Consider the following 20,543-nt stretch of genomic DNA (forward strand, 5'->3'; position numbering starts at 1 on the left):
GAGGAGGCTGCTGGCAGAGCAGCCAGGCCTGATGGATGTACGAGCACCTCGCCTAGGACCATGTAGTGCCTACATATGAATTGTAGGTGCCTACACCTACAATTGAATTGAAGGCATCTAAAACTAAATTGTAGGCGCCTACAATTTACATATAGGCGCTACATACTCCTAGACGAGATTATGTGCATCCATCGAACCTGACTACACTACCGCCGACTGTCGTAAGTCCGTCGTTGGCCTACATCGTCCCATCGATGGCCTCCTCCGCATGTAGGCACCTACATGAATTGCGGGCACCTACAATTGAATTGTAGGCAGCTACAATTTACATGTAGGTGCTAAATGCTCCTAGGCGAGGCATCGCATATTCGTCGAATCTGGCTACACCGACGTCGGCCTCCGTCGGTCCATCGCCAGCCTCCATTGTCCCACCGGCGACCTCCTTCGCATGTAGGCCTTACAATTGAATTGTAGATGCCTCCAATTCAATTGTAGGGGCCTATAATTCAATTGTAGGCAACTACAACTGAATTGCAGGCACCTACAACTGAATTGCAGGCACCAACAATTGATATTGGACTAGAGGGGTGGGTGCTGGGCGACCGCATCTCCCCATCGCTTTTTTTTTTTTTTGCTTTATGGTGAATGAATCTTCAGCACTGTAGCAAATGGAAGGGGGAGAATACATACATACAAACACACACACACACAGACACACACATATATGTCTACATATACATAGATATATATATATAGATAGATATATATGTATGCATACATACATACATACATACATACATATATATATATAAATATACATACATACATACATACATATATATATATAAATATACATACATACATACATACATATATATATATATATATATATATATATATATATATATACATACACACGCACACACACAAAAAAATTCTTGTGCCGGATACCCCGAGGGTAGAGGGCATCGCACCTGCCGCGACGGAAACGAAAATAAAACGGACGACAGAGAGAGAGAGGGAGAGGGAGAGAGCGAATTAGCGATGGCGTTCTGCTCGTGCTTCGGACCTTCGAAGTCTGAGAGGCTGGAAGCGGAGCGCATCCAATCCCAAGAAGCCCGTCACCGAGCTGGCGAGGCCGCCCAGAAGAGGCAAGCAATTCGAATCCCTAATCTAAATCTCATCCAATACTCCTTCGTGGATGGAATTTTTAGTTTATGACATTGGAATTGAGATTCCGTTAGTTGAATGACGTGGTCTGTGATTTTTCTCTCCTTTTCTTTTGATTCAGAAAGAAAGAGAAATCGAGTTTTTTATTATATTTGTTGGAGCGTAGATTAGGGTTTCTGTTATTCGAGTTTTAGAAGCGTTCTGTTGACAGAAATGGTGAATTGCAGGCAAGAGCAGTTTGAGAAATCGGCAGCTGGGAGAGCGGCAAGCAAACAGATGGCAGCGATGAAGCAATCCAATGTCTCTAACAAAGGAGAACCTGTTCTCAAGGTGATTTTGAGTTCAAACATCATTGATCTTTTACTTAAAAATAATGCAGGGAGAAGTAAAAATTATTTCTTTGTTTTTATTCCCCCTAATTTTCAAATTTTGGGTTTGTCTTATGGGTGCAGTGGCAGATGGGGTGAATGCTAGCTTCTCTTGTGAGCGACCATGACAGTGTAAGCTGATGAGATTATCTTGATGCATGAAGTTCAAAAGTGCAAACAATTGATTATTCTTAATTTAATAAATATTCTGGTACTGTTATATATGAATGTAAGAGAAGGTGCATGTTTCATTGTGCCATACTGTTGCCTTTATTTAAATTGCTAATATTTCTTATATTGGACTTCCATAAATGTGAAACAATATGGAAGTAAAAATAGACAGAGAAAATGAGATTAAGGACAAATTTGATGAAGCAAGACTAATACAAGTATTTTCCTTGATGTTCCTTGCTGAGATGCTGATGGCCTATATAAAATCTTCTGACAAAGTTCCCAACTCTTTTAAGATACTAAGCTGTAGTACCTGCTTATCTTGGAAGTATAAAAGCCCAATCTAAAAAGGACAGAATTAGGGAGAATTTACTAAAATTCATCATCACCTGGTGTTATAATCTCTCTTCATTTATAGAGATTAAGGAGTCTTAAGCAAAGGAATGCTTCTCTTTCATTTTGTGTCTTGTGTCATGATTGTTGTAATCATTATTGAGTTGACAATAACCACAGAGTAATGGGTTCAACAAGCTGCAATTGGCTTGGGCTAATCACTCTTTGGTTCAATTCATCTCCACCAAGAAAATATAAATCGAAGAAAGTCAATAGATGATTCCTCTGCTTCCCTTTAATTCTTTTTTCCCCTTTCTTATTGGCATATAATAATTAATAAAACTGTTTATTATTGATGAAACCTTCATTACGATTCTTTTGTTATACTAAGAAGCTTCACAATAAGACTTGGTTTGCTGAAGGGAATGCCCTCCTTATGCAGCTAAATGCTTTGGAGCATCCATTGGTGCACATGAAAAGTTTCTCCAGTGCACATGGTGCTGGCTTGGCAACTCAATCAATCCTCTATCTATTGCACTTATTCTCATAAGTCATGCAGATCCCTCTTGCCATGTCATGGGAGGAACTTTTTGTGTGCATGAACAGGCATCCCCTAGCATTACTCCATCGCAGGGTATTCTATACGGGCCCAAACCAACCGATACACCCTATACCGTTCCGTACCGGTGGAGAACCGGCATGGTTCAAGCCGGTTTTTGGGTAAATGATGTGAACTGGACCATACTGATTGGTTCGGTATGGTATAAGCCCGAATCGTATGGTACGGTGCGGTATAGGATGGTACAGATCAATATGGCACTGGTACAGGTCGATATGGGGTCGGTACGGGTTGGTTTTCTTTTTTTTTGGCCATTGGGTGAATTTTTTTTAGATTTTTTTATTGTCGATACGGACCGGTACGGTATGGTATCGTACCGTACTGGTCGGCAAACGGTACGAGGTGCGGTACTGGTATTGCAAACCTTGCTTCATTATATAAGTGAAATGCCCTGAGTATCTTGGTGACTGTTTAATATGGGGCAAGAGATATCTTCCTCCAAAGTATTAAAGCCAAATCAAGGAATGGAGTTTAAATTTTAGATTTTCTCAGCCTCCCTTTTGTCCTTCCGTTGCTTATTATTTCTATATAAGGTGTTTTTTCCTTACAACTATGCTTATAAAAACAAAACCAAAATTTATCACTATATATGCTAAGGTGGACCTTGAACCTACTCTCAGAAATGACTCATATGTTTAGCGTAAACCTTGATTTGACGAGGAAAAAGAACATGCCAACATGTTGGAGATACAATAAGAAATTTAGCAAATAATGAAATGACAAGATAGAGGAAGAGAAACCTCGAAATATTGATCTACCTTCCTAAACTTTTTTATTTTTAGAGGGCAGAATGTGCTGGTACCAGATAGGACAAAACTTGAAATATACACTATCAACGTTTCTACTTAAGAAATCACAGTGTTAGTCAATCCAAGTATCCTTGGCAAGCCTCTCCCTAATAGAGGAGAACTGTGATGAGGACTCAACTATGATAAATATTTTGAGTAAATTACAAAAACCTTTTTGAAGTTTATATTTATTACACTTACACCTAGTTAAATTAATGGCATTAGTGAAACCATTTATCTCATGTGAAAAGTCGAAATTGCACTTGGGTGGGGAGGAGGATGCACATGTTTTCTTATGTCCTTGGGTGGCTATTAGTCACTGAAGGTTATTTTGGTCATATCTGAAATTTTGTTGATGGTTTGACTAACATTTTGTTAAGTTATAGGTTTAAAGTATTGGATAAAAATAAACTTCAAAAGGGATAAGCATAGGTTTTCCAAACTATTGAGTGCAAGTGTAATTAGAATTTTCTAAGATGCTCCTTTATAATAATATATAGAGAAGGGTATTTAAGATATTTTATAAAAGAGAATATTTAATCAATAAATGAGGATATTAAGATATCATTTTTTTTATTATTTTTCTCAATTGTCTGATGATCATCGGATCAAGAATCTGCTGCAGCTAGGGATTTGTCGGAGTGGGGGCAGTTGCCGGGCGGAAGGGGTGGCGATCAACGAGGTTGGGGCAGTGGTAGAGGGGTGGTGGTTAGAGATCCGTCGGAGTGGGGGGAGCTGTTGGGTCGGAGGGGTGGTGATTGGTGGGGTTGGGGCAACGGGAAAGGGGGTGGGAGTGATAGGGCGGGAGCCACTGGGGTGGGGGGAGCCTTGGGGGCCGGATCTAGAAGACGGTGGCAATGATTGCAATGGCGATGGCAGCGAAGATCATCTAACAGGCGTAGAAGTCGGAGGCGAAGCCGCTACCATCGTGAGGCGGCGAGTGGTGGCAGTGGCAGTAGCTGCCATGGGCCGGCCTTTGTCCTCTCCTTGTCCCGGCGTAGGAGGTTGGCCTCGGTGGAGATGATGGCTGTGAAGGATTTGATGGTGATATCGGTGGTGGGAACGATGGCCATGGAGGATCCGATGGGGGAATCAGGGGCTGAGACGACGGCTGTGGAGAATCCGACGGCGACATGGGGGCAGAGGCCTTGTGGCCAGGGTGGGATTAGGGGAGGAGAGAGACCTTAGCAATTGTATGAGAGAGAGAGAGAGAGGGAGTGGGAGAGAGAGATGAGAGTTTGGGTTTAGTGGAAGAAGAACAGGAAGGTTCCGAAGAACAGGGGACGTTCTAAACATTTGGGATTTTCTATTTCTTTTTCAACTTGCTATCTATTTCCATATGAGATCACCCATACAACTTAATTTATTTACTGCACCAGCTATGCATAGGACAAATTAAAACTAGTTATTTATGGTTAAATTAGTGCCATCCATACTAAATCAAACAGTCAAAGAAAAGCTAATGGTGAAAAGACCAAAATAGGCTTTGGAGCACTATAGCAAAACCCAAGTGTAATTTACCTCTAATCTCAAGGGGGTTTTCTATAATTTACTCAAATATTTTTATACGTACAAAAGAGAGAAAAAAAAAAGAGAAAGAAGAAAAGAAGAAAAGAAGTAAAGGAAGCGATGAACCATCCTTTGTTCCTTCTCAAAATTAATAATCAAATTATTTAGTGGGCAACAAATTGGACTGACTAATAGTTGCTGTTTCAGCGAAAATGGTAAAATTCCTTGTCTCTCAGGTAACTTATTCTTTGCCTGTTGCATTTATAGTTTTATCAGACAAAAGCAGCGATCAAAGGATAAGAGGTATTTCTTTTAAATTGAAGGACCATTTTAGTAAGTTTAACCTCCCACCCTCCCATTCTCTACAAAATATGTGGTGCCTAAGGTCTAGAACTTATTAATCGGACTCTCTTTAAATCAACCAATTGCTTTTCTCTATTCAAGCTAACTTTTATGTTTTCATTTTGGTTGTTTTCCTTTTCCAAGATAAGAAATAAGTTGACCTTAGGATATTTTGTAAGTGTTAGCATTCTTCCTAGATGTAGGATTTCAAAGAGTCAATTTGCATCTAATGTTAAGAAATCACTAACTTAATGGAATTACATTCATTATCATGCATTACCTAAGTTCCATATTTAGAGTATTGATGCTCTTTTTTCTCTAGGGAGGGGGTTTCTAAGTGTTGATCATATGAGTGAATAATCTTCGCTGGTTTTCCATTATAACATTGTCCAAAAAGATCAAAATAGGTTTAAATCATGAATAGAACTTCTTTCCCATTTTCTCAGATTAACCGTTCAAAAATTGAAAAATGTTTATAAACCTTCATCTAGACTAAGCAAATCATTTTATTAGTCTCTATTTTCTTCTTTATATTTTATTTATTTCAAGTTTATTGTTTTTCTAAGAAGGGAGCTATAGACCAATGCAATTTGGGATAATTATTGTTGTTTACAAGAGCATAAACTTATCTTGCGTCTGACTAGGCATGCAGTCAGATGCCACTAAATTAATAAATGAAAAATGAAGGGCTTTTACAAGATGAGTTGTTGATATTGGTTGAAGATGGTTATCTATGGCTGAATAAATGACATGAGGGTATCATTATGTCCTTTGCCTCATTGAGGCACTCAAAATTCTCTCTTGCGATCAACCAACCATGCTACCTCAAGGTCCCCAACTAACTAACAAACTCCTTGCCATCTATATGGGGCTCGCTGATGAATCAAGGGATAACTGGTGGCTGGGATTATTTCATGTCGGTTTCTCAACCTTAAGTCACCCCTGATGAATGGTGTAAATGACTAACGTCAACTAACCACAATGTCCATTCCTTAGCCACAAAAGCTATTTTTTGACATCTATTTGTATGCTCCAATTTTCACTTGTATCTAGGCTTACTTGAAAGATGCATAACTTGCATGTGGTGATGCAATTGAACATCTGCACATTGTTTACTTCATGATTGATATTAATGCACTTTCTTTATGAGGCCTCAACTGGAAAAATTTGTTGTAGTTTTCCTTTGTTCTAAGCAGATACAAGGGACATCAATTTAGGTAGTTTGTCTAATAGATCAAGAGAACACCACAATCTACCCTATTAGGTTGCAGATGGGCGTTTTATATGTTTCATCTCCACAAATTAATTCTTTTACATTATTGTCAAATATGAATACTCAAATTTTTGAGGAAATACTAATGCCAGACACAATTATAGCTTTTTCAAGGATAAAGTTGTGCATGCCATGAGGATGGCATGCTTGTGTTGACTATCTCGATAACATTGTTGCAAGAACAGTGCTGTTCCTAGTGCATTTTGTCAATGTAAAAGACACCTACATTTGTAAAGAGGGCAAGGAAATTATGATTTGTATTTAGTAAAAAGATATGTATTACCATTATGAAAGGAATATAGAAATCTCAAAGTTCGTGCTGCTATGTTCATAGAATATTGCATCTCCAACTCATGCTAGATATGCATTGGAATTTTAGATGAAAGTTGGAATTTTCAGGTTTTATGCACATGTCAGCCCAATCATATGCTAGTAGTTTGGTATTTCATTTTCTTCATATGATTTTGATGTAAGTATGCAAATTTGGATTTTTAGAATTACTGTGAAGAAATTGGAGTATTCCAGAGAAACATGTTATTTACACAACTTGTAGGATCACCAGAATTTTTTTAGGATTGATTATAAAATATTTAGAAGGATCATATAGTTCTAACAATAATAATTAGTGAAATAGAATATATCCTTCACTGTAATCTGTATCAATGGTATATCTGATGAGCTATTCTTACATAAGTTCATATGAAGCAATAAGAAAGTTATGAAAATGCAATCAAAATCATCCAATATGGAACAAGAAAGTGGCTAATGGAGTAAACAGAAGTAGTTATGGATGGCGATTCCTCATGAAGCCATAATTAATACTGCTCAAAATATAAAATCCATGCATCAGGTGGTGGAAGTCTTGACTACTCGACCGGCGATGGATCTATTGATCTATTGAGGGTATGGTGGTGGTGGCACCCTTTCTCCACCCTAGTCTTTCATCGGTTGGATTTTTTGGTCTATTTTGATGTATCAATCTGATAAGGTTGGCTTGTATGTGGTGCCAGATCATATGGTGGTCTGTTGGACAATCCAGTGTGCTGGTGCAGCATGACCCTTCTGCATCTTTCATTTATCCCCTCTTTTCTTGGCTGCCCCAACCCACTAGGGTGTTTCATCAACAGGTCGATAGTCCTTGTCATCATAGGCATGGTTTTGTGGCTAAGCATTTGTGGGTTGTGATTTCTGTACCATCCTTCTTGTAGTCGTGTGGCCACCAACTACTTGGGTTTTGCTTTGGGGTGATCATTGTTTTTGGGCTTCAATCATCCTTGGATGATCTTTCACCCTTGTACATACTGCTTGGGATGATAAAATACTTGTGGGGAAAAAAGTTCAACTTAGTGTGTTTTGGACAACCAAAGTGTACTTGTCCAAAAACCGAATGAGCATTTTTATAAGTAGGCAATATAAGTGCTAGTTTGTTTTGACATACAGTTACGGTTAATAAGTAAAGAATTTGAAATTGTTTATACAAACTTTTTAGGACCCTGAGTTTAGAATTTATCCTGTTGTGTAAAGAATAGACTCTAATATCTATGTCTTGCTACTTGGAGTGCTAACTTGTAAAGAGATCTTTACTCTAGTATCCAAGTTTGGAGGGACATTCCAGCAGTTTACTAGTTGACTATAAGATTTCCTCAAAGAAGAGTGTCTGATTTCATGTAGTCAAGCCCAACCTTTTTTTACTGTTGTGATATGTATTATGCTCGTAAGTTCCCAACAGGTCTAATTTTTGTCTTTCAACTACCTTAGTTATGCTGGTTCTTTATATCTTTAAGTTAAATATATATTCTTCCTTGAATGTTCTGCATTGTAAACTAAACCTCATTCTTGAGTTTATCTAGTCTATTGTGCTTCACAATAGTTTACATATATAACTTGGTGAAAGGAATCTTGGGCCTAAATTATTTAAAAATGGTAAAACTGTAAAAGTTTTAAATATCTGTCTTAATTGAAACATCAACAGATCAACCTGCAATATCACTTTGATCAGCATCTTACTCTTCCACGGCTTTATTTAGTTTTCATTTTGTTATTTGCCACTTCTAAAGTGAATTCAGGAATCTATGTTAATTTAGCACTTTTCTTTGTGAATGAGCTTTAAAGATTGACAAGGATTGAACTTGTCACCGAGCATGGTTCACATTTCAAAGCAATGGCCCCTTCAATTTTTTACATAGACAAACATTTGCTCTGAATTACTTCAGGAACTGAAGCAGCTTGTTACTTAATACATCAAGCCCATTGCTTTAGTTGAAGAATTCATCTAATCGATAGATAGTTAGTCTGTTGTGCAACTTTTGAAATCTATTTTTTATGAAATTTAAGTTCTGTTTGCAAATTGTAACAGATATATCATGTGTATAGAAGTCCACATTTACATCATCAAACTTGACCATTGCTACAATCTCCAGTTGAGTGGTAATTTAAAAGAAATCATGGTGTCTTAGAATTAAAAAAAACATGGAATATCCCAATTTGAGGTGATCAACTTTTCATATACTACCAATTACCAAATGGTCTGAACCCAACAACATATGTACATGCTGAGAAGATGAGGGTTGGATCTCTTTCCTCCTTTCACTTTTTCCAAATATAATTGTCCCACAACACTCCAACTGGCAATTTGTTGAGCGTTAAACAACATATGTTGACAGCGTGATGCTGAGACACAGGAAAACATATTGAGATGGGGAAGGGTAAAATCTTTGCACGAGTATTGGGGATCAATAAATATAAATTTTGTAATGGCAAAATTAAAAGAGATGCAAGCTTTAAGGGCAATGCTCAGAAAACAGAATTTGCATGACAGTAGGTACTATTAACAATCATCACATAAATGGAAACTTATCTGCCTCCATAATTCATGTGATATATAGGACTCTGAGAAGAGGTTTTGGGTCTTCAATTAATGAACACTGCTCCTTTAAGTCAGAAGTATATGGATACACCAACAGTAGAGGTTATGCCTTTCCATTCTGATTATATTTGACCAATTCCTCAGGAATGAAATGGTGTGCTGGCTCCATGACTTGATTGTTGTACTGATGTTTTATATCTCTATGTTGAAAAAAAAATTGGTGCCAAGACAGCTGATTATTTTGGTATGAACTTTTCATAGTATAAAACAAAGTGTTGCCAGGATAATAAGGTCAGTATGTGCAAAAGAACGTGAAAATGAATACATTCAAGAAGCCTAGCAGCAGTTAGAGTAGACACAAAGGTGTGACAGAGGATTGATCAAGATACTTTCCTGTGCCGAAAGACAAAAGTCAACTGGGGTGGACCGGAGGTTTAGTATTTTTGGCTAGGAAAGTATGAGGAGATTGATAGTACACAACATGGATGGGAAACGGTGCCATACAACCTGTTGGGTATAAAATAACCCCAGTCGAAGTTTATAAGAGGCCAACCCTCTCAGGACTCTTCCGGCTTTCGACCTTGTGCGGCGTCTTTCTGAATTTTTCTGACCGTCCGAGCTTCCACAGTACTATCCGGACTCCTCCAGCGGTCGACCTTCCACGGTGTCCTCCGAGCTCCTCCAACGGACGAACTCCTATCATATCGTTCGGACTTCTCCAATAATGAGTTCCTTCGGTCGTCTATCGGACTGCTCCAAATGCTCTCTGAGCTTCACTATCAGCCGATTTTCTACAGTGATCGACTACTCTCCGAATCTCTTCCAGACTTCCTCCTATCACGATCGACTTCACTCCAAGCTTCTTCCGGACTTCGTCAATGTCCGAGCTTCTCCAGCAGCAGGACTTCTACAGTAACCAGACTCCATCCAAGTTTCTATGGTGGTCGACTGCCTTTCGAATTTCATCCGAGCTTCTACAGTAAGCGAATTCCGTCCGAACTTCTATTGCAAGCGGACCTCAGCCGAGCTTCTACAATAAGCGGTCTCCACTCGGGCTTTCACGACAATCGGTCTCCATCCGAGCTTCTACAGTAAGCGGCCTCCTTCCGGACTTCTGTAAGAACCGGACTCCGTCCGAACTTTTACAGCGGATGGATTCCAGACGAACTTCTACAATGGACGGGCTCCAGCAGTCGGATTTTTACAGTGACCGACTGTCTCCGGTGTCTTACATACCTCTCCAGCCATCAACCTTCAACAGCACCAACCGAACTTCAACAATGCCGATCAGACCCCTCTAACGGACAAATTTTCTCCGAACTTCTCTGGCGGACGAACTTCCACAACGCCTTCCGAATTTCGCTGTTGGTCGACCTTCTGTCGGATCCCTCATGCAACCGGACCTCTCCAGCGGACAGTCTTCAGACAAGCTTCTACATCAGACAAATTCCAGATGGACTTCTCTAGCAATCGAACTCCAACCGAATTTCTCCAACAGAAAGTTTCCGTCCGAGCTTCTACAGCAGATGACTTCCGTCTACGATATCAATGCCTAAGGCACCCAACAACAGTTAACCCGTCAGCAACTTCGGAAATATCCGAGCTTTTCTTAGATTGCTGAGACAGAGAGCTATTCCGCTCCATCAGACGTCCCAATCGAGCTTCAGCCGTCCGGCCCGAACTCTCCGACAAGTCGCGACAACGGACACCACTTCACTCCCTGTAACAAACTCCACGTGGCCCCATCACTTTCTGGCAAGTCGCGACAACGGATATCACCACTCTCCGTAACAAACTCCACGTGGCCGCACCACTCTCTGGCAAGTCGCGACAACGGACACCACCACTCTCCGTAACAAACTCCACGTGGCCCCGAACGGCCCACTACCAGGCAGTTACGGACGTCGCTATCAATCGGTTACTCTCTCCCGTCTATAAAAGAGATCCCCCAGATACGTTCTCCTCTAAGCTCTAAACTCTATCTCTAAACTCTGCTACAATCCTATTCGAGTGCTCCATTTCTGTTGAAGCAGAGTACTGACTTGAGTGTCGGAAGGTCTTGTCGGAGCACCCCCAACTCCGGTTTAGACTTTTTTTGCAGATCCCGGCGGCCGCGATCTCCTCGACTCTAGCTTCTCCGGCATCGGCGGAATTCTGCACCAACAGAATTGGTGCTAGAGGAAGGAGCCTGTGTCTTCGTAGGACCTTTGTTCTTAAAGGAGCACTCAACGGGACTGTCTCCGGTCATCTTCTTCGATATCTCCTTCTCTGGTCAGATTCCAACCTGATGCCTCTCCGAAAGGTCAGCTCCTTACCTAAGGCTACCTTCACGTCACTACCTTGAACTCGCTTAAGGAAATCCCAAGCTCCAATCAGCTTAGCTCCAACACTCGAAAAAAATAACTACACAATAACAAGGCAATGGGGCCTACAGACCCCCATTTATACCACCACTCAAAAAACTCAAACAATTCATTAGCTAAACTAACCCCTATTCACTTACGAAGCAATCGGACTCGCCTCTTGCTTTTTGTTTATAGAAAGCGTGTTCAAGGCGTCAAGTCCTTTCGTTTAGTACGAGATCACACTTCGCGGGCGATCTACGGTCTCTGTGGCCAGATCTCAGTGAGATCTGCAAGCTTCGATCTCGTCTCCAGTTTTTCAGGCTCCTCCGACAATGGCAGTCGGCATGGAGCAGTTCGACCTGCTGGTTCAGCAGGTCAAGGGCCTTACCGAAGTGGTGCAGGCCATGCAGCAGCAGCAGCAGCCGCAGGCATCTGTGCGGCTGGAAAGAGCATCACAGGAGTTCCAGAATCCAGCAATCGGGCGGCCCACTTGGGCCAGTCGCCCTGTATTCCCCGAAAAGGGGAAGCAAAAAGCGGAGAGCCCTTTGTCTGATCACGATTCCACCCCCAGAAGGTCTCTACCTCCGTTCTGCCAGAAGATCCTCGAGACTCGCGATCGAGAGGATCTCCTGGATCTCCTGGATCAAAGGTTCCAAGAGATAAACCGGCGGATCGAAGAGCTCCGCCATGCTCCCCCTGCTTACGGTGAGGATATCTGTACTGACCTTCCTTTTTCTCAAATGATTATGCAGGAATCGATCCCTCCGAACTTCAAGCTCTCCCAATTTGAGAGCTACGACGGGACCTCGAATCCGGTTGACCACCTGGAGGCCTTTCGGACAATGATGCTGCTCCATGGCGCGTCAGACGCCATCTTGTGCCGAGCTTTTCCATCTACCTTGAAGGGAGCAGCAAGAAATTGGTACTCGGTACTGAAGCCAGGTACTATCTTCTCCTTTGATCAAATGAGCCACCAGTTTGCAGCTCATTTCGTCAGCAGCCGACGTCCCCAGAGAGGTTCGGAGTCCCTCATCAATATCAAGCAAAAGGAGGGAGAATTCATCCGAACTTATGTCAACCATTTTAACGTTGCCGCATTGGAGGTCCGGAACTTGGACCAATCAGTTGCAATGGCCGTCCTGAAGAACGGTCTTCAAAAGAATGACCTTCTGTTTTTCCTGAAAAAGAAATATCCCAAGGACTTCGCTGATTTACTGGTTCGGGCCGAAGGATATGTCCGAGCAGAGGAAGCCTTCAAGCTAAAGGACGAGGAAGCCGCGAAGGAGCAGCAGGCGGTGACTCCAGCAAGTCCGCAGCTGAGAAAGGGCCAAGTGAAGCTCGGCCACGTTCTCGAACTCCCTTCGGACACAAGCGTGTCCGAACTCCTCCCCGAGTTCGTAAGCAGAGAAGTCCGGACCGCAGAGTTCGGCGGAGCTCTCCCCCAGGAAGATTCCACAGCTACGTCCATCTCAATGATTCAAAAACTCAAGTGCTGATAGAGATCAGGGAGCAGCTGCCAAGGTCGGAAAGGAAGCACACACACCCCGAGAAGTGCAACCCTAACAAGTTCTGCCTCTATCATCGTGACCACGATCACGACACGGAGGAGTGTATTCAGCTTCGAGACGAGATCGAGGAGCTCATCAGACGAGGTCGGCTCAACAGATTCATCCGACGCCGGCCTGAAGGTAGAGAAGATCGGCTGAGGGCCCTACCACAACCAGAGCCGCCAAGGAGGGAAGAACAGCCTGAAGATCGGCCTCCAATCGGGATCATCAACACCATCTCTGGAGGACCCCGGTGGGGAGCAGTCAGTGGATCGGCCGAACCGCCTAAGCGGCAGAGGACTAAAGAATCTATAACTTTTACCAAAGAAGATGCCCAGGGGATTCAATTCCTCCATAATAATGCGATCGTAGTTTCTTTAAATATTGCTGACTATGATGTATGCCGCATTCTTGTTGATAATGGAAGCTCGGCCGATATTTTATTTTACGATGCATTCTCAAAAATATCCATTCCGGATGGTCGATTAGGGTCGATAAGCTCCATGTTGGTAGGGTTCACTGGCGATGTTGTGCCAGTGGAAGGAGTAATAACTTTGACCGTAGTTGCAGGTCGGTGCCCGAAACAATCTAGAGCGCAAGTAGATTTCCTGGTAGTAAGGGCGCCGTCTGCCTACAACGCAATACTCGGTCGACCTGACCTCAACGCCCTCCGAGCTGTGGTATCGACTTACCATTTGAAATTGAAATTTCCTACAAGCCAAGAGGTCGGAGAGATCAGAGGAGATCAAGTCCTGGCAAGACACTACTATAACATATCCTTATAAAGAAATGGTCAGTCTGACCCATGTCTGGTTGATGGATTAGACACCCGCGACGACCTTGCTGAAGAACGGGATGAGCCAATTGAAGATTTTGTCTCAATTCCTTTGAATGATAGGAATGAAGGGCACGTGGTGAAGATCGGCTCCAACCTGAGAGAAGAGGTTCGGACAGAGCTCATCAATTTTCTACAAAAGAATGCAGATGTTTTCGCTTGGGTTCCGACGGACATGCCGGGGATTGATGCGGAAGTCATGGAATACCGTCTAGCTGTTGATCTCAAACATCGGTCGATGAAGGAAAAATTCGAGGTCATGCACCGGAAAGGCAGAAGGCAATAGTTGAGGAAGTTGATAAACTTCTGAAAACCGGATTCATCAGAGAAGTCAATTGTCCGAACTGGGTCTCCAATGTGGTTCTCGTCAAGAAGGCGAACGGCAAGTGAAGGATGTGTATAGACTTCAAAAAGCTGAACAAAGCCTGTCCGAAGGACAGTTACCCCATGTCCAGAATTGACCAATTAGTGGATGCAACCTCAGACCACGAGCTTCTCACTTTCATGGATGCATTCTCCGGCTACAATCAAATCAGGATGGCACCAGAGGACGAAGAAAATACTGCTTTTATGACTGACCGTGGTCTTTTCTGTTACAGGGTCATGCCTTTTGGCCTCAAAAATGCAGGGATGATCTATCAACGGCTGGTGAACAAGATCTTCAAAGAGCAGATCGGTCGCAACATGGAGGTCTACGTTGACGACATGCTTGTAAAAAGCAAATCCTCAATGAACCATGTTGCCGACCTTGAGGAGATCTTCAGCGTCCTCCGAAAATACAAGATGAAGCTGAACCCAATCAAGTGCGCTTTTGGAGTAACCTCAGAAAAATTTTTGGGCTTTATGGTATCGGAGCGTGGGATCGAAGCAAATCCGGAAAAGATTTGTGCCATCCAGGAAATGATCGCCCCGAAGTCAATAAAGGAAGTTCAACATCTTATTGGGAGAGTAGCAGCTCTGAATCGCTTCATCTCAAGGTCGGCCGAATGGTGCCTACCTTTCTTTCCGACTCTCAAGCAGCCGAAGAACTTCTGTTAGACGACTGAATGTCAGCAAGCGTTCGAAGAATTGAAGAACCACCTCCGCTATTGGCAAAGCCCGAATCCGGAGAGTTGTTCCTGTACTTGACGGTCTCCCCCATGGCTCTCGCAGCAGTTCTGGTTAAGGAAGAAGCAAAGATTCAACGGTCGATCTACTACATAAGTCGAGTATTGAGAGACGTCGAAATCAGGTACACTAAATTAGAGAAACTAATTTACGCCCTGTTGATTGCAGTCCGAAGGCTTCGACCTTACTTTCAAGGGCACACCATGACACTGCTCACCGATCAGTCGATTAAGGTAGTTCTGCATCGAGCGGATGCTTCCGAAAGGATAGCGAAATGGACAGTCGAGCTCACGGAATTCGACATCAACTATCGACCTCGACCGACGATAAAAGCTCAGATATTAGCAGACTTCATAGCGGAATACACTATCCCGAAAGAAGCCAAACTTGAACGGGATGAAGCTGACAACCCAGGGCCCCAGCCGAACTCCCCTGAGGAAAGAACAGATCTCCCTGATGGTTTTTGGGCCCTCTACGTGGACGGTTCCTCCAACATGTCAGGCACGGGCGCAGGCCTGATCTTGGTCAATCCGGAAGGAATTGTCGCAGAGTACGCGCTGCGCTTTGAATTCTCTGCGATAAATAACGGAGCAGAATATGAAGCTCTGATTGCAAGACTGAAGATCGCCAAAGAATTAGAGATAGATCGGCTCCAAGTCTACAGTGACTCCCAATTGATGGTGGGACAAGTCAGCGGAAGCTATGAAGCTTGGGAGGACAGTATGGCCAAGTATCTCGAAAAGGTAAAAGAGATCATCCCCGTCTTTGGCAGCTTTGACATCAAGCAGATTTCAAGAGCAAAAAATATCAGGGCCGATCTTCTCTCCAAGTTGGCTACACTGGCTCCGACTGAACTATCCAAGGAAGTCTTCTTCGAAGTTCTGAAGTGTCCAAGTATGGAAGAACCGCAGCTTGTAATGGAGATCAGCCATGAACCCAGCTGGATTGACCCACTGGTTGCATATCTCAAAGACGGGGTTCTTCCTCATGATGCAAAAGAAGCTCGGAAGCTTAGAAACCAGGCCTCCCGATATATCCTTTATGAGAGCAAGCTATACAAGAGGTCGTACTCTCTGTCCCTCCTGAAATGTCTCCGGCTTTCTGAAGCCGACTTTGCCTTGTGGGAGGTACATGGAGTCTGCGGAAGTCACCTGGGGGCCAGATCTTTATCCCATAAACTGCTCTGACAAGGTTATTACTGGCCTACAATGTACCACGACTCCATTGAATATGTCAGAAAGTGTGATCGGTGTCAAAGATATGCGAATATCTAAAGACAGCCCGCCTCCGAACTTGCACCCTTGAGTGCCCCATGGCCGTTTGCACAATGGGGGATGGATATCCTTGGACCTTTTCCCACGGCATCCGGACAGCGGAAGTTCCTCCTGGTGGCAATTGACTACTTCACCAAGTGGGTCGAAGCCAAATCTTTGGCGAAAATCACAGAAGCTAAAGTGCAGGACTTCGTTTGGAAGTCAATCGTTTGTAGGTTCGGCTTATCCAGAACTCTCATTACTGATGATGGGCGACAATTTGTTGGAGCAAAGTTTGCTGAATTTTGTGAGGACTTGAACATCTCTCATAACTTCATGTCACCATCCGCAAGCAAACGACGAAGCCGAGGTGACTAACAGGATTCTATTGCAAGGAATCAAGACGAGACATGAAAAAGCAAAGGAAACTTGGGCAGACGAGCTTTATCATGTGTTATGCGCATACCGAACTACCCAAAGACTGTCCACATGAGAGACCCCTTTGCTTTAGCCTTCGGAACAGAAGCCGTGATCCGGATTGAACTCAAGCTTCCGTCGGTGCGAGTCGTGGCATTCGACGAGCAGCACAACTCACAGGATCTCAAGGCCAACCTCGACTTGTTAGAAGAAAAGCGGGAGACAGCTCAAGTTCGGATGGCAGTTTACAAGCAGAAAGTAACCCGCTACTACAACTCTCGGGTCAAGAGCAAGGCCTTCAGAGCGGGGGACCTAGTACTTCGACGAGCCATCGTTTCACAACCTTAGAACCAAAGGAAACTTGCCCCAAACTGGAAAGGCCGTATGAAGTCAGGGAGGTAGTCCGGCCCAGAACATACTATCTAAAAGAGCTCGGAGGAGCGGACCTTCCGCGATCATGGAATTCGAAAAATTTACGAATGTATTACCGATAACTTTGCCTTAAATAAAAGTTTCATATTCACATATTTTTTCTTTTGGCATGAGCTTATAACGACAGGAAGTAGCTCCTTCAGACAATCGAAACTAAGCGTGTCAGGAATAAGAGGAGAACCTCGTCCCGACACAAACGAAGGTCCGGTTATTTAGAGACCAGATGGGGGGAGAGGCCCTCGCAACGGTCCTTATGCGCCCCCACAGCCATGTTAGGAACAGGAGGAGAACTTCGTCCTAACACAAGTAAAGTCGAAAGCCCGGTTATTAAGAGACCGGATGGGAGGAGAGGTTCTTGCAACGGCCCTTATGTGCCCCTACAGTCATGTTAGGAACAGGAGGAGAACCTCGTCCTAATATGAGCAAAGTCGAAGGCTTGATTATTAAGAGACCGGATGGGGGGAGAGGCCCTTGCAACGGTCCTTATGCGCCCCCACAGCCATGTTAGGAACAAGAGGAGAATCTCGTCCTAACATGAGCAAAATCGAAGGTCCGGTATTATGAGACCGGATGAGGGGAGAGACCCTTGCAACGGCCCTTATGCGCCTCCACAGCCATGTTAGGAACAGGAGGAGAATCTCGTCCTAACATGAGCAAAGTCGAAGGCCCGATTATTATGAGACTGGATGGGGGGAGAGGCCCTCGCAATGGCCCTTATGCGCCCCCGCAGCCCTGTTAGGAACAAGAGAAAACCTCGTCCTAAATGAGTTGAAATTGACTGTGTCGGGAACAGGAGGAGAATCTCGTCCTGACACAAACGAAGACCTAATCGTTTAAGACCGGATGAGGGAAAAAGCTCCTCAACGGCTCCTCTACACCCTACAACTCCGTTAGGAGCAGAGGGAAAATCCTCATCCGAACATAAAAAAAAGGAGGGGTAAAGGAAAAGGGAAAGCGACGAGCTACGTCAGAGATAAGGGAAAAACGAACTACATCTAAGACACAAGGGACCTCGTCTCAACGAGAAAGAAAACTCTTGTCAAAAATCCTCAGTCTCTAAGGGGGAAACCTACACTAGCAGGAGAAATAGACTTCCTCAAAGTAACGAGAAGTTTGGACCCCGAGCTCGAACACCGGGAAAAGTGTCGAATTCGAATGGCCTCGAAAAGACTTTCGGTCATGACCAAAAGGAACGAATCAAGTGGCGATGATCAGGAACTTTCAAACAACGACGACATCGAATAAAACAAAAGACAAAGCAGCTCGGTAAACAACAACTCAAAGCAAGAATAGACAAGGTAATGAGAAATTTTTTTTTTTATTTTCATTAGTAAAGTGTGCATTACAAAGCCTTTGAATGCCAAAAAAAAAATAACAGAAAAAGAAAAGAATACATGGAAGAACAAAAGGTAAAGGAATCTCTAAGGAGCTCGGCTCCTGACTTCGGACTCTCGGTTCCAGCCATTATACTTCTTCTTCCAGCTCCTTTCTTAACAGCATCTCTCGATACATTTGGTGAAAACCGTCGGCTTATGCCCTCCGATTCCCGAAGCCTCTTCATCCAAACTTCGGACTCCGCTTCAGCATCCTTGATCGTATACTGCTCGTAGATCAGCTGAATTTTCAGCCGCTGCAGTTCGGCCTTCTTCCCAGGGCCATGGACAGTTCTTTCATGGTCTCCCTCAAGGATCGGAGCTCGTCGGAGCTTAAACCGAAACGTCCTGAGCTCTTTCGGACAACTACTTCTGAAGGCGAGCAACCTCGTCGGTCATCGTCTTGAGCCTTCTTCTGTAGTCGTCTATTTGCCCACACCAGCCGACTCGATAGGCGTTGTAATTCGTCTCGATATCCTGTAGCTGCTTCTGGAGGTCGAAGAATTTCTTCGCCAGTTTCGATCATGGTCGGCCTGGGTTGTAAGCCAGGACGAGCTCCCTTCCAATTGGCGATCTTCTCCCGTGCGGTCGCCAACTTGACCTCGAGGGAGCTGATCTTGGAAGCCTGAGTCCAAGATCGATCGTTGGCGCGTTTCTGGAGTTCCTCAAGCTCCTTCACGAAGTTGGTCTTATTCCGGGTGTAGTCCATGAAGCCTTTTTTGTGGAGGTTCCGAAGGCGAGTAACTCCACGGTGGCTTCTGAATGGCTCTTCCTCAGCTTGTGAGTTCGTCGTCCATTTTCTTTGATTTCTTCGTTAGCTAACGAACTTTCCTTCTCAGATCCCGAACCATGGACTTCAAAGGAATCTCTTGCGGTAGGGGAAGAACTTCGGCAGGGCACTGCTGTTGGGAAACAAGAGCGTCAAATGCAAATCATTGTAAAAAAGAAAAAAAAGAAGAAAAAGGAGCTCTTTGTAAAGAAGAATCCGATTTCATTGATTGAATAATTCTTAAGTACAAGAGAGAAAAAGTTGTAACAAGGAAAAGTACAAAATTAGAGGTTTCGGACCTCTGGAGCAGAAGTGGAGGAACTCGCGCTCCCGAAAGGTCGGTCGCGGCAGCTGCGGCAGTTGAAGAGGTCTCGGCTGGAGGGAGACCGGCAGCAGCTTCGGAAGGTCCGGCTTCATCGTCGGACGCTTCATCCAGGAAGCTGAGGTCGAGTTCGAAAAACTTTCCGACCTCCTCCTGGCAAAACTCGAAGCTTTGATGAAGGCGGTCTGGCCGAACTGGATATTCAGATCCCTCATCTCGGAGGTCTTGAACTCCTCCATTGCTTGGGCCGTGCCTCTGAGACTAGGGTCGGAATCTGCTCCTTCAGCTTGGAGACCTCGGCCTCTGCCTTCTTTCTTTCCTCCAAGGCGGCTTCAGATCTGTCGAGGTTGTTCCTCCTTCTGAGTGCCTCTTGGAGACTCGCGACTTCGGCGACCTTCTCCTGAAGGCGGGCAGCCTCAGCCTGGCGACCTTCCTCCGTCTGAGCTGCTTCCTTCTTTGTGTTGTTCATCGCTTCGATGTTGGCGATGAGCTGGTGTCCAATCTGCAAGAATGGTCAGGGAGTCAATCTGAAAGCTAAGGAATAACTAAGTGAAGAAGCGAAAGGAAGAAAAAAGTAAATCGCCTACCTCAAGAAAGGACCCCAGAGAGTCCCAAACCCCTGTTCAGGATCGGCATGGACGATCCTGTGGACGATCTCGGACAAAACGCACCTCGACCAACTTTTTATTAAATCCCTATTGTTT

General features: G+C 43.8%; 1 protein-coding gene across 1 annotated transcript in view; it reads left to right on the plus strand.

Moving 5' to 3' along the window:
* Nucleotides 1-923: 923 nt before the first annotated feature.
* The window catches only part of LOC105057955 (uncharacterized), a 28,097-nt gene continuing 8,477 nt past the window's right edge, over nucleotides 924-20,543 (plus strand). The window contains exons 1-3 of the mRNA XM_010940689.4: nucleotides 924-1,151; nucleotides 1,398-1,500; nucleotides 1,623-1,670. Coding sequence (XP_010938991.1) covers nucleotides 1,045-1,151; nucleotides 1,398-1,500; nucleotides 1,623-1,637 — 225 coding nt within the window. The 5' untranslated portion in view covers nucleotides 924-1,044 and the 3' untranslated portion in view covers nucleotides 1,638-1,670. The remainder of the gene's footprint in view (nucleotides 1,152-1,397; nucleotides 1,501-1,622; nucleotides 1,671-20,543) is intronic.

This window comes from Elaeis guineensis, chromosome 15, assembly GCF_000442705.2.
Source record: "Elaeis guineensis isolate ETL-2024a chromosome 15, EG11, whole genome shotgun sequence".
Taxonomy (NCBI): domain Eukaryota; kingdom Viridiplantae; phylum Streptophyta; class Magnoliopsida; order Arecales; family Arecaceae; genus Elaeis; species Elaeis guineensis.